Source organism: Apteryx mantelli, chromosome 1, assembly GCF_036417845.1.
Source record: "Apteryx mantelli isolate bAptMan1 chromosome 1, bAptMan1.hap1, whole genome shotgun sequence".
NCBI lineage: Eukaryota > Metazoa > Chordata > Aves > Apterygiformes > Apterygidae > Apteryx > Apteryx mantelli.
In genome coordinates, this window is record NC_089978.1 from 104,428,207 (window position 1) to 104,441,928 (window position 13,722).

At 38.0% G+C, this 13,722-nt stretch overlaps 1 protein-coding gene across 4 annotated transcripts; it reads left to right on the forward strand.

Moving 5' to 3' along the window:
- The first annotated feature begins 5 nt into the window (after positions 1-5).
- Positions 6-13,618, forward strand: TMEM50B (transmembrane protein 50B). Of its 4 annotated transcripts, none has more exons than XM_067299116.1 (8): positions 6-48; positions 5,470-5,638; positions 6,262-6,374; positions 7,508-7,575; positions 8,646-8,738; positions 9,536-9,593; positions 11,891-11,985; positions 12,503-13,618. In XM_067299116.1, the coding sequence occupies exons 2-7, from the start codon at positions 5,540-5,542 to the stop codon at positions 11,934-11,936; spliced, it is 477 nt and encodes a 158-aa protein (XP_067155217.1). In that variant the 5' UTR covers positions 6-48; positions 5,470-5,539; the 3' UTR covers positions 11,937-11,985; positions 12,503-13,618. The 4 variants fall into 4 exon arrangements, with proteins under 4 accessions (XP_067155217.1, XP_067155222.1, XP_067155204.1 ...); XM_067299121.1 differs by having other exon boundaries at positions 13,313-13,618; XM_067299103.1 differs by having other exon boundaries at positions 11,891-13,618.
- The last annotated feature ends 104 nt before the right edge of the window (positions 13,619-13,722 follow it).

Sequence of the window (13,722 nt, forward strand, 5' to 3'; positions counted from 1 at the left end):
CCCGCCCGCCCCCTCCGGCCGGCGGAAGAGTCTCGCCCAGGACGGGGGGTGCGTACGGCCGCTGTGTTCCTGCCGCTCTCCTCGCGCGTGCGGGGCCGAGGGGGCGGCGGGGGGGAGGGGGGCGCCGCGAGGGCCGAGGGCGGGAAGCGGCCGTTGGCGGGACTACCCTCCCCCCCGCCGGCCGCAGGCACCGCGGGACGCTTGTGCCCAGCGGCAGCGCGCGCCCTCTTCCCCCCCCCCGCCAACGGCTGAGGGGCCGACGGCCCTGCCCGGGGCGGAGGAGCGGCTCCGCGCCCCCTGCGCGGGGCTGCTCCTTCGCCGTTTCTCCTCGCGGTTGGAGCGCCGGGGACTCCCCCTTCCGCGCTCCGCGTCCTCGCAGAGCTGGGGGGTGGGGTGGGGACCGGGACCCTGCGCGGCCACCTCTGCCGCCGGCGTGAGCCGATCTTCCCTCCGCCTGCCCTCGGCGCCGAGGCGGCCCCGGCCCGGCGCCCGAGCGGGCAGCGCCTGAACGGCCGGCGGCGGCGGGGGGGTCTGGGGCGAGGGGCTCTGCGTGCTCCTCAGGCGGGGGGGGACACGCACCCTGTCCGTCTGCCCCCCCCCCATCCTTTCCACCCCCGAGGCCTTGACCTTTTGCTATAGCGCGGCCTCCGCGGTGGCAAGTCACGGGCCCGGAGTGGCCGGGGGGGGCAGCAGGGCCCGGCTTTGTGAGCCACTCTGCCGCAAGGTTGCGGGCAGATCGTTCTCCGATTTCTGTTATCCGCAGCTGGAAAGGAAGCAGTAATATCGAGCAGAAAGTTTGAGGTCCATAGATGACTTTTTATTTTTTTAATTTTTTTTCCCTAAGTAATGCTGCCCGCGGTGTGATAACTTCAGTCTGGACTTTGCAGCTTTGGGATTCTGCCTCATATTGCCCTGTCATGGCTTGAGCCCATTAAAGAACTACTAATGCACATTATGTACTTTTATGAGCAAAGATAGGCCTGTAGATAATTGTAGAATTGATCGTTTTCTGCCTCTCCAAAGTCCTCAAACTTTGATAGCTCTCTTGAAGAACGCTTGCTGTAAAGAGGAATCACGTTACTCTAGGGCTGAGCATCACTCTCAGGTTCTTGTAAGGAGATTACTTGTTTAATAATTTTGCTATGCAGCCTTAATTTTATAGGTGGTAACTTAAAAGTTTCTCTCTTCTTCCTCCGTTCTGTAATACTTGCAAACTAGACAGTATAGCACTGTACTACAGTGTAGGGGGAAAGTGAAAATGAAACTGCATATAATTACTGAAATGGGCGAGTGGTCTAAAGATCCCCCTTTTAAAAAAAATAGAAAAGACTTGATAAGAAATATTCTTGCTCACGTAGGGGTCTTTACATTTACTATGCCAAATATCTTTTCATAGTACATGCACATGGGAAAAATAAAACATTCTAAAATTGGCTGTTTGTGGAAGGCTCTTCCTTCTTTGAGGAAGGAGGAGAATCAGGTTTCCTTCATGATTTCTTCTCTGCCTCCTGTCTTTTCCTTCCTTCTCTGGAAATCGAAGGACCAGTTCTTTGGTAACCTAACAGTATCTCATGGCCCTTGCACAGCATAAGATGGTTTTCTTTGCGCATACTTCTTGCATTTTCTCATGACTGCTTTAATATTTTGTTCAAGTGGAATCAATTCATTTGGGGTTGGGAAGCAGATTTTCAGATGAAAATTTTGAGCTCCAGCTTTTGTATAGTATGTTTTCATTTAACTTCATTCATCTGAATAATCTGCTAGTTGTTTTAACCCTGGGTGCTGTTGTGTACTGAGTATTATTTTTGCAATGAGTATAACTCTCCTTTCTATTTGTTAAGTCACCAGTTTGTTCTTGCCAGGGCTCTTATGCTTCTCTTTACTGGACATGAGTGCAAAATGTTTCTTGGAGACCGTGGGAGAGATTGTCTGCCCTTGGAGCAGGGGAGGAGACACGTGGTAGGAAGGACATTGAAGGACAGCTAATGCAGGGCTTTTCCACCTGTTTCCTTACTGTGAAGTATGTGGATTCCAGTAAAAGTTTAAACGAGAGTGAGTCTTCAACCTTTATTCAAGTAAGAAGGCCCAAATGCAAGCATCTATAAATCTCTATCAGAGTTTTCTGTCTATATAATAGGATATATTTGGGCTAAAATCTATGTACGTGTTCACATTAATCCATGTGAGAATAACCCATGGCCTTGCTGTTGTGATCTTGGTGGAGATTCACCGTCACAGTGTCACTAGCCTTTTACAGATGAAACATAGCTTATTATTTTCTTCCTCTTTGCTTGTGATGTTGAGAAGTATACACATATGGAGCTTTGGAAACATAGTACTGTATAATAGCTAACTGTCTATTTAGCAAATTGTGAGATGGTGGCCAACCTGTTGCACCTGAGTTGGTTCTATGCTGTCAGTCCTCCCAGTAAATCTGATCAGTTCTTTGCTTCCCTTTTAACTAAAGGCGCCTCAAGACATGGGAAAGGAGATGGTTGGGCTTCAGGCTGAGTGAATTGTTCTGGCATCCTGCAATCTGCTTCCTCCCATTCTTTTTTTCTAAGAACTCCATAGCTCTTATTTGTCATGTCCTCTACATGTGAGTGCCCTCAATTAGGCGTGCGGTTGATTAGAGATGGCATCATCCTGTCACAAATAGAGGAATACCTGTATGTTGGTTGCAGAACATGGGTGCATTCAATAATGTGGTGGGGAGAGGTGGAGAGTGGTGTATCACCACTTGTTAGTTGCATATATATGAAGTCTATACATATATAGAGCTATATAAATAGAGGGTTTTTTTTTAATGTTAGATGGGACTCTGTTGAAATTCTTCTCTGAAAGACTACTTTGCAGAATTCTGGATGGCATCAGTAAATATTTAGATCATGTTAGAAAAAGTGTAGTGGAATTACCTCCTCTGCTGGTTTTACTGCTGATCTAAGTGCTAGAGAGGGCATGCAAGCTTAAGCTCCCTTTGTGAAATCAAAGCTAGTTTCTAGCGTTAGGCTCATGTAGAGGTAATTCTAGACTTCTTGTCTGTGTTGTCCTGCAACTTCTCCATACCTTGTTTCTCCATGTTTGTCATCTTGTTCCAGTAAAACAGGAAACTTGTGTTGTCGGTTACACATCATGGTTGTAGATAGTTGCCAGCAGATAGTGGTTATCTGATCTATTCACTTTATATGGGGCACTTCTCTTCTGAGCATAAGGATGAGGTTAAAGCAAAATGCAAGTTTGAGAGCCAGTATCAGCCACCAAAAATACAGTTTCTGGTAAAGAAAACCATGTGCTTTTCTAGAGGGTTGCCCTGTATCTTAAGTATAAAAAGGTCATCAACTTCGTATTAGTTTCTCCAGCTTCACTTGTTTGTCACTAATGCAGTTGTGAAAACTGCATTTCTTATCTGAGACAGTTAACTGAAGGGTTGAGAGAGGTTTTGTGTCAGGTTTCTAAAGTGAGCAAAGCAACTCTGATTTGTCACTTAAGGTTTAAAAATTGCTTAATAATTAAGACAGTTTTTATGCGATGTATGATATCTATAATGTTTATCGTTACTGACTTTGTAGAGTTGAAAGGGTTTTACTAGAATAACCGCTAGGCAAGTTTTGGTTTGGAAGTTGGCTTAATTATATTAGTTTGCAATACGAACTATATAGCCCCTTTAAATCGTAGAAGGTAGAGAATTTTTGCATTTCACATTGGCCTTTTGAACTGGAGAATTTTTATAGGGGTAAAAAGATTTCATTTGTGAAGTCATCTGCAAATTTGATAGGCAATATCTAAAGTACAGGATGAAAAATAATTTCTATTGTTTGAAATCATTTTATCCAATATCTTATCCTGACCTGCTTTCCGAGTTACAATATAATTTTACATTATGCTTGAAGGAAGAATTGTTATTTAGATATGTTAATACTTTTAAAATAGTTCATTATGGAAAAAAATCCAGAGGAAACTATAGTTTTGGTGGTTTATTTTCATTCTGAGGATGCCTGAAAGTATATTTACACACAAGGAGATAAGTAGATTTGACATAACCTCTGTTGTGTTCTGTGGGAAAAAAGCAGTGCAGCCTGTTTGTGTATTTACTCCTATTTGTTGCTGGCCACAGGGTAGCATGGGGTGAGAATCCTGTAGTCTGTGGAGAAGACGGCAATGGGAATCGTGAGCTGTATTCCAGTGTGGGTCAGGGAGGCTGGGAGGGGGAGAAAGGGGTTACTGCAGCTTGAGGAAGAGAGGTGCCTTCTGGGGTTGAAGGGTAACAAATAAATCACATACAGAGCCATTTTAAGAGTGGAAAAGAAGGAAGTGCTATAGGAGCAGTCATAAGACCTGTGATAAGGAAGTATTGCAGGAGCACAATTTTTTTTATCTTATTTATAGGAAGTGGCCATTATTCATAGTGTAAATGAACACTGTGTTTGTTTTGTTTTTCTTTGACTTCTTAGTATGGACTTTTAAATACTGTTGTTAACCAGAAGATGTTTTACACCAGTCTTTCCTGTAACATAATCGTTATGGACATTTTGTATTTTCTTAGCACTTAACAAGTATCTGTAAATTATTTATGGCAGGTTAGGAAAATACAGAAATTTACAATACTAAAGCAAAATTGAATGGCAGTAAGAATGGCTACGAGTCACTGCTAACCAAAAAAAATTGTAAACAGCCTTGCTTCTGACACATAACTTATATAGGCAAGCCATATTACGGCCTCAGAATAGATGAAGTATAATACAGAATATTTGATAGCTACTAGGGTCTCACCACAGTGTTTGAGAACTGTGTCTAAGCAGTCACTTTATAACTTTCATATTTAACTTTGCTTTTGTCTTTCTGTATTTAAAGTTCTGTGTGACTGATTCTCTGACTGTGAAGCAAGGCGTTTTCTACCCTTATTATTAGTTGATTCACTGAGTTGATCCCTTTTTTCCTGTGTTAGAGGGGCATGATATTGTCTGTCTTATTTGGAGACTGGAAATAAAGGTATCTTATCCAAGATTACTTGGCCTGACTCAAAGACACAAGTTCTGTGTGTATGAAGACCCACTGTATGTATATTACTTTCTTAATAGCTAATGCTAGAGAAAGGGTTATGGTTTGAGGGTGAAATGTAGATTGAAATGTTTGCTTTTTTGCTTGTACGTTTTTGCTTGCTTTTGATTTTGGGTTTCTATACGTTTGAACAAACAGTATGTTCTATTTCATTTCTCTTTAGTTTCGGTATGATGCTTTATATGTAATCCTTAAGTTTTGGGGTTGTGTGATCACTTTATTTTGCAATTCTGTCAATAAGCTTTTTTAAATTTTTTTAAAAAAAAAAGTAGCTCAATATAGAATCCTTAGAATCTATAGTGAGCTATTTAATTCTGTAAAAACACACTTTAAAGATTGCTCATAACAGTTTGTCAAACATGTCAAAATTTTACTTTTTCTGTATTAAATAAATTTTTGGCTATGTTTCAGGTATTTAGGACATAGCTGTTAATGGAAAATTTCATATATGAGTGCGGAATAAGGAAGGCACTCTAAGGAAATGGCGGGATTCTTAGACAACTTCCGATGGCCAGAATGTGAGTGTATTGACTGGAGTGAAAGAAGAAATGCAGTTGCTTCAATAGTCGCAGGTGTATTGGTGAGTCTTGAGAGGAGCTGAATTATAACTGTGTTGACAAATTGGGAAGTATGACGGACAGTCCAGCTTTTTATTTAAAATGTCGTGAAGTTTCTCGTTTAATTGCCCCTCAATCCAGTGTATTTCTTGAGTTTTTTTTCAGTGTACTTGTTAGCCAACTTTTTTTTATAAGTTACATGAAGCTGCATGTTGTCCAGTAATGATGTTCCGGTTATGCTGCCTTTTCTTTAAAAAAGATTGAAAAACGTAGTGGGTTTTTGGCATAATTAGATATGTTATAGCATTCATATTTTACATAATTTGTATCTTATGTACGTTTAGAATCTGGATTCCTGTTCTTGAAGCAGTACAAGGAATTTAGCTATTCTCTGATATTTAATTTCAATAGAAAATGTGATAAATTCCCAAATACTACTTTGAAAACATTAACATTAAGGTTTATTCTAGCTAACTTTATCACAGAACTTGCACACCAAAAAGGTTTAAAACCTGACCTGAAGCTAATAGCTGCCTCAAATAGTTTATACTTGTTAAACTAGTGTACGCATGAATACTTGCCATGTTTTATCTGTCTGTCTCTGTACCCTTACAGCCTCGTAATACTGGTTTAATTTTATTTCTAGTTTTTCACAGGTTGGTGGATAATGATAGATGCTGCAGTAGTTTACCCAAAGCCAGAACAAATGAACCATGCATTCCATACCTGTGGGGTATTTTCAACACTAGCTTTTTTCATGTAAGTGTATATATAAAGAGCTCTTTATTTAGAAAAAAAAAAAAGTGTCCTATTAAACACAGCTTTTACTAAGTGATATGCTACATGATAAAAATTTGAATTACTTCGTTATAAATTACTTGTGATTAATTCTGTGGTACCTTGTTGCATGGTAATGTAAAGGTTTTTGTTTGTTTATTTTTTTTAATATCTGTGGCCTTTGTTTCTAATAATAGTTTGTTCATTCATTGTTCCTTCTTCCCCTGTCCTCTTTTGTCTATTTAAGGTAAATTGTTTTTCCTACACACTTTGACTGAATGTACGAAAACAGACCTTCCTTTATGCAAGTGACCTTTTAAAATAAGTACTCCAATTCTTGAATCGAAAATTGTGTAATGCTGCCCAATTGCTTATCTGACTGTACAAACACTAGACTGCATTTGTCGCTGTTTTTAAATAATTTCTGCAGCTGTTTCTCTGGTCCAAAACCTCTTCAAATGGTAGAGGTAATAGTATTACAGTTCTTCTTATAATCTAAAGATGTAAATGTGGCAAGCTTTAAGGAAAAGTAATAGCTTTGATTAAATCACATGACATGGGAGGAAAAAAAAGGGATGCTTTTGGATACGCAAGGCCTTCTAAATGCTTGGTATCTGAAAGCTTCTGTTTTTTTCCTGGCCACATAACTTGTTTTAAGAAAACATATTGTCTCTCCTTACAGAGCATATCTCACTTGAATATCTATGGTGCTCACTGTGAAGGAGAGGCATCAAAAAGTACCTTGTATCATAATCAAAATAGCGTTCTGTTACTGGCTGTTATTATTGCTGTCAAGTGGCTTTAGATGTTTTAAGAACTTAAACAGATAGCCAAAAAATGACTGGGAATATTTCAACCACTAAAGGCAATTAAGATCTTTCAGCTTACAGGTCTGTTAATCTAAAAATCTAAGTGAAACTTCTGCAAGGATGTGGGGACTTATTTGAAATCCATTTGGAATCCTTCCATTAAGGCATGCATAATAACGTGTGGCTATACAGGAAAGACTTGCTAAGTAATTTTCCCAGAATTTGCTGCATCTTAAAAAATGCTAGCTTTTTATTTTGAATTGGTTTTCTAATAACTTAAAGTGTATTCACTTTTTTTATTACTAGGATAAATGCTGTATCAAATGCACAGGTGAGAGGAGACAGCTACAGTGACGGATGTTTAGGAAGGACAGGTAAATTAACTCACTTTAAAATCATACTGACTTGAAAGATTGATTATTAATTTTTTTTTTAAGTGCTGGTTAAATAAATAATAATCAGAAGCTAAGGAGTAGGAGAGAATTTCTGTGAAGTTAACTTTTTTACAATTTTAACACTTGGAGATAAGGTCTGAATTCTTTAAAAAGGTGACCTTAGGAAAACTAGACTTCTGTACAGCTTGAATACCTAAACTTTCCTCTGCATGTCTGTATAGCCTTTGAGAGAAATAAATTTCTGCTTTGTGGTAGGCTATGGAGCTGAAGTCCTTATGTATCTTTTATTTTAGAATATAACACAGAAATGTTGTTTTCTCTGTATGTCACCCACTGTATGGTGTCTGTGGACCTGTTGTCCTCTCTCCACTTTCATTTGTAATTCCCTCACTATTATTTCCCCACGTGGATCCCAGCATCTGTTTTCATGCTATTCGCAGAATGCCCCTCTGCAAATCTGGCATGATTTACTGATTCTGAGCTAGCTTGTGATGCTGTTGTACACTCCATTCATAAATCTGTATGGAGAGAACCTTTGCATATAAATATTTTTCCTTTCCCATGAGTAAGCAGGTTGGTTATTTTCAATGTCGTCATCTTCCTTTTCCAGGAGGTAGCGTCTGGCTGTGGTAGATGTCACCCGTCTGAAGATATCTTTCTGAAGTAAACACAGAAAGGGTCTGGGTTTTGTACCCTATTGAAATGCTATCCTTACCTCAGAAATGATACAGCTTTGGCAGAGTCCCTTGTAATTAGTCCACTTCAGGTTGTGTTAAATGATGGAAATCAGAGCTTGTGCCACAGGTCTGCACTACAGATGAGTGGAAATATCTGGGAATTGTTTGCTCCCTAAAATATGGGGAATTGAACTACTACCTGTTGTATTAAAGAAGGCAAAATTTGGTATATCTTGTCCTTGATACAGGCTTTAATCCTTTTCCTTTGGGCCTTCAGGGAGGTAACGTTGCATTGTAATAGAGTACCCTGGATCATCTGTCATTATGGATAATATACTACGTGGTTCTCAGTGGTTTTAATATTTTCTGCAGGTGCTCGTGTCTGGCTCTTTATTGGCTTTATGTTGATGTTTGGTTCACTTATTGCTTCAATGTGGATTCTTTTTGGAGCATATGTTACACAGAGTAAGTTTCCTTCTTGATTAATTTTAGTAAAGAGATGGGTTTTGCTGCTATTCTGGAATGATCATCACATCAGATACAAAGTACTCTGCTCCAATTTGGTATCTGTCCTGTGATATGGCAGCTTGTTTAGGAGTTCTTTTTTGATTTTTGCTTTACAATGTGAATCTGAAAATCTAGTGGGCCATTCCCAGTTCCTTACTGTATGGATTTTAGTGAGTGATGCTTGAGGGGGTTGAAGTGAGGAACTACCACTATGAACTGCTTCAAACAATCCAAGTATGGATAAGTATAAATATCTAGCTGTTTATTTCTGTCTAGTTATATACAAATACATTTATATAGGTGTATTATATGTATCGCTATATGAGTAATATATATAATATATATGTTTTTAAAAAAACAAACATATGGGTAGCTAACTGCGACTGTAATTCAGGAATTACTGTCAAGTTGTGAAACTGTGTAACCTGAAATTTGCTGCTTTTTTTTTTTTTTTTTTTTTAGGACCACAGATATTTAAATAAAATTCAAAAAGACTTCACTGAAGTCTAAAATCACTTAAAAATATTATGGACTGTGTTTTGGTTTTGAGGTTTATTTTCACATGCGGAAAAATATTTTTGTTGTAAGCTGGGAGGCAGAAGACCCAGAAGAATGGAAATGTGTTCTGTTCTTGTCAGAGTAATACCATCTAGTTTTGTAGTCAGTGGGACTGAGAGTGATACTATGAGTAATGTTTTGAAATATACTTTCTAGTACAAAAGAACTAAATATTTCCTGTGCTATTTACCTTGCAGACACTAATGTTTACCCTGGATTAGCAGTGTTTTTCCAAAATGCATTGATATTTTTCAGGTAAGTTATCTGAGTAAATTTCCCTCTTTCCAAGTGAGCATTACACTTACTTGTGTACTTACTTGTTTCCATACACATAGGTACCCCTAGAACATAAGTTTTAAAAGCCAGAGGCTGACACCACACTTGAGCTTAAACAATGTGGAGCTTGCTACCTTCTGTGCAGGACCCCCTGGGATTTCAATGTTACCCACTCTGAGCTTTCCTACCTGAGGAGAATGGCACATAAGACAGAGACACTTCTTGGGTCACTGAGTTAACTGATATTGTACAGAGAACTGATGTGATATTATTAATTTCATAAACTAATCAAACTGTTTCTTAAAAACTACTTTTTTTTACTCTGCTTTTTTCAACATTGTTTGCTCCAATGCTTGGAAATAATTCTTCACTTGCCCTTTCTCATCCTGTGAGAGGCTCTTCCTTCCCCTCATGTTCCTGGTAGTGCAGCTCTTTCTGATCCCATTGAATTTACAGCTCTAGAACGTGGATGACCAAGGGTGTAGACAGTATTCCAGGTGAGGTATTATCAGTGTTTAGGATACTGGCAATAATGTTTTCATCTCTGTACTGCAAGTACCTTGCTGTGCGTCCTGGGAGCAGTAGGTGATAGATCCTGTTGACTTCTTCCTGACTCTTTCGTAACAATGGCTTGATTTTTCTGATTTGATACCTAGATTTGTTTCTACTGGATGAGCTTTCAGTTATGAAGAGTGGTGAAATTTTCTTGTAAGAACATGATGGTGTGTTTTATAGTATTGAAGTTAAATCCATTTCTGTTATTTCACTTAATGTCATCCTGTGTCTTGTAAGACACTCTGAAACTATCTGTAGCTATACTAACTCTTTTAATGCATTCTATAATGTGTTATCTATGAATATTATTAGGTGAATAGAAAACAGCGAAAGCATTAAATAGAATCAATTCCATTATCAAAAAGTTTGCATAACTGCCTCTTTTGCAAGTTTCATATCCACTTAAATCACTGGGCTAACAATTTTCCTTCTAGTACCATATCAAATGCTTTGCAGTGGTCTGGATGGACTGGCTCCCCTGTGTCTCCTTGTTTGGAAAATAACATGTTCTTGCAGAAAATTGCAGTTCCTAAATTTGTTCTATAGTCTTGCACATGATTGAAAAGGGATATTGATGGAGGTATGGTTTTGAGAATAGTTTCATCCCACCCAAAATATACAGTCTAATTTCAGTAGTTTGATCAACTTATTTCTGAAGCTGCTTTTTGGTTTTGCAGTAGTGTCAGTTCCTTATCTTTTGTTTTATTTTGTACATAGATATATTTTAGGTTTGTTTGTTCTTGTTTGGTTTTCTAAGTTTGTTTTCTAGGTATGAACTATGAGACAAATTATTTTTAAAAAAGCACCATGTTTATTTTGTTTTTATCCCACCATTTACTTTAAGCAGTAACATTTGTGATTTCCATCCACTGCTGTAGACCCGCTTCCCCTGGGCCAGATTTTGGTCACTTAGCAATGCCTTTCTCAATGTCTTTATCAAAAACTTTTTTTTTTTTTTTGATTGAATCAGATTCTCTTCCATCAATGCTATTCCACAATACCTGTATTCCCTCAATGGTGCATGTCCTTCACTGCTTGTGCTTCAGTCCTGGTTGTTACTCCACCAGTTTTCTACTTAATGTAACATGCTATATTAATAGTTCTCCTTTCTAGTGAATTGCCCGGGTGTTGTTTTACTTACCATTGCTTCGTTATTGTTGTTCTCAGTGTCAATATTCCTAATTTCTCTGCGTATTCATTCTCTTACTATTTAGTGTGACGGTGTCCTTTACCACTTGTCTGTAATGTGAATCTCCCTTATCCACCACAGGATGTATATTCTTTCTGGTTTCCTCATACAAATTTAATTGCTTACGTTCTATCCTAACATGATGCATTGTGTTCAACTGATTGCTATATACCAGGATGAGACCTGCTGCTCCACAGATCTCCTAGAATCTCCTCTGTAACTCCACAGAGCAGTCCTAGAATCTCTTAAATATCAGAATTTGTTACTTTTATTTTTCTTTAGGAGGGCAGTTGCTTTTAGTGCAAGACTGGGTATTTTTATTAGTTGAGCAGTTGCTTCAACTGTATCTCATGCTTTCAGAAATGGATAGTAAATGAAATACAAATGCAAAAAAAAGGATACTGACTTGAATAAAAGTTAAGGTTCCTGGAGGGATATTGATTTGTGCTGTAGACAGTATAAGATTATAATGTTTCTATTAAAATGACCTTTTGCACCTTATGTATGGCCTGATTTTATTTTTTTTCTTTAGTACTCTGATCTACAAGTTTGGAAGAACAGAAGAATTATGGGGTTGAGAGATCAAAGGATAGCATTGTCTGTTCCATAGTGGCTACACTGTACTCTGTATGTAGATACGTTTACATTTATTTGTTCCCATTTTGCTTTCTAAATCATATGAACTGAGACAAATTACAGTTTCTGTAAGAAGCTCCCTCTTTTCATAGGAAAGTTTTGTGAATATGTACATATGACTGTATATATCTTAAAAAGGGAAAGTCAGGCTTTCTTTCTGAAATCTTCAGGCTTATTTCTTCAAATACATGGGTTTCCATCAACCCTTAAGACTTCCAGATTTTCACATGTGAGAGAGACTTCAGTGGAACTACAAATGAATTAGCAGGATAAAGCCTGTACCCTGTAAAAGTGTTTATTACTTTTATGCATGGATGAGCTGTAGCTCATTTTGCAAGGGCAGACAGCAAGGACTAGTTGTATACCTGAAGCAGTAGAGAGCTTATGGAAGTGGCCCAGCTAAGCCTGTATTTAATGAGGGTAAATTCTATTGTATGAGATAAAAGTTGATTTCAAGAATTTTATATAACTGCTCAGAAAAACTTAGATTTTTTTTTTTTTTAAACAGGAATGAATTTTTAAACAAGGCCCTGTATTAAGCAGATTCTGCATGGCAAATCAAACTGTTCTTGACTCCTGACTGCTATAGCACAAATGAAATTTGGTAGCAGCATGGCCCTTGTAGAATTAATCTCATGCTGTTCAGTGTAATAGACACTAATAAGCATTTACTGTATTTACTAATATTAAAGTAAAAAACCCTGAAACTGATGCTAGTCATACTTAAGGAATGTAAAGAACAAATGAAAGTCAGACTAACATCTTCAGCATTACGCCAGCATAGATTTTCTTCAAGGAAAGCTTCTTGCTGATTAAATGAATGGTTATCCTGCTACCTATTACTCTTTAAATAGAAATAGTGAGCATTTCAAGTGGGGATATAATAGAAATGTATTTATTGCTGTAGTACTTCTAAAAAGCTAATGATTTTACTGAGTATCTTCAAATAATTTTAGTTTTAGGACTGCCACTTGTCCCAGTTAAAATTTATTTCTTAAATTTGATGGGCACTTTATGGAAATGCTTCCATTATTGAAATCCAGTTTCTTCTAGCTGGAGTATACAGAAAGGGAGAACATTAATGTTTTATAGCTTTGGACTGATCTTGTATATACATCTTGCTGTTGGTGACTTCCTTATCTTATGAGTTTTAGGTGTTCCTAAAGCATTTAAATCTACCTTGTGTCTAAAAGCTTTTATAACTTTCCATGTATCAAAATAGCTGATCAAATGGTATTAAACTTAAGAATGTAACTTATGTGCATGGTTACTGTATACTGTTAGTCATCTAATTGCTCCCTTGTGGGAATCTTTCCAGTGGACAGAATATGAAGCAAATACTGCAGCTGAAATTGTGCTACTGGCTAGACTAACTTCTATCCTGATTTCACCATCCTGCAGTGAGTTATGATATATTCACTGGTGTTAATCATAGCATTGTACATAAGTTGTCTGTTTGGTTGTAATTCCAGAAAATGGCAATAAATTTATCTTATGTTCTCAAAATAGTGTGTAAATGTCACAAGATAACTTTACAATAGTATTCTATTTAATAGCTCAGATAATACTGGCCTTAAAGCAAGTCTTACACCAGCTAATAATTAAACGCAATTGTTCTTGTTTTCATGCCTGTCAGATTCTCGTTAATGAGCTTATGAATGTATACATTGGCTTTTTTACTAAGTGAGAAACAAGCATAGCCTAGAACTAGTCCCATTTACAGTATCT

Coding starts and splice junctions, on each gene's coding strand:
- TMEM50B (XM_067299103.1), top strand. CDS start 5,540: ATGGCGGGATTCTTAGACAACTTCCGATGGCCAGAATGTGAGTGTATT. Junction 6,375..7,507: donor TCAACACTAGCTTTTTTCAT/GTAAGTGTATAT, acceptor TTTTATTACTAG/GATAAATGCTGTATCAAATG. Junction 9,594..11,890: donor AATGCATTGATATTTTTCAG/GTAAGTTATCTG, acceptor TTTTTTCTTTAG/TACTCTGATCTACAAGTTTG.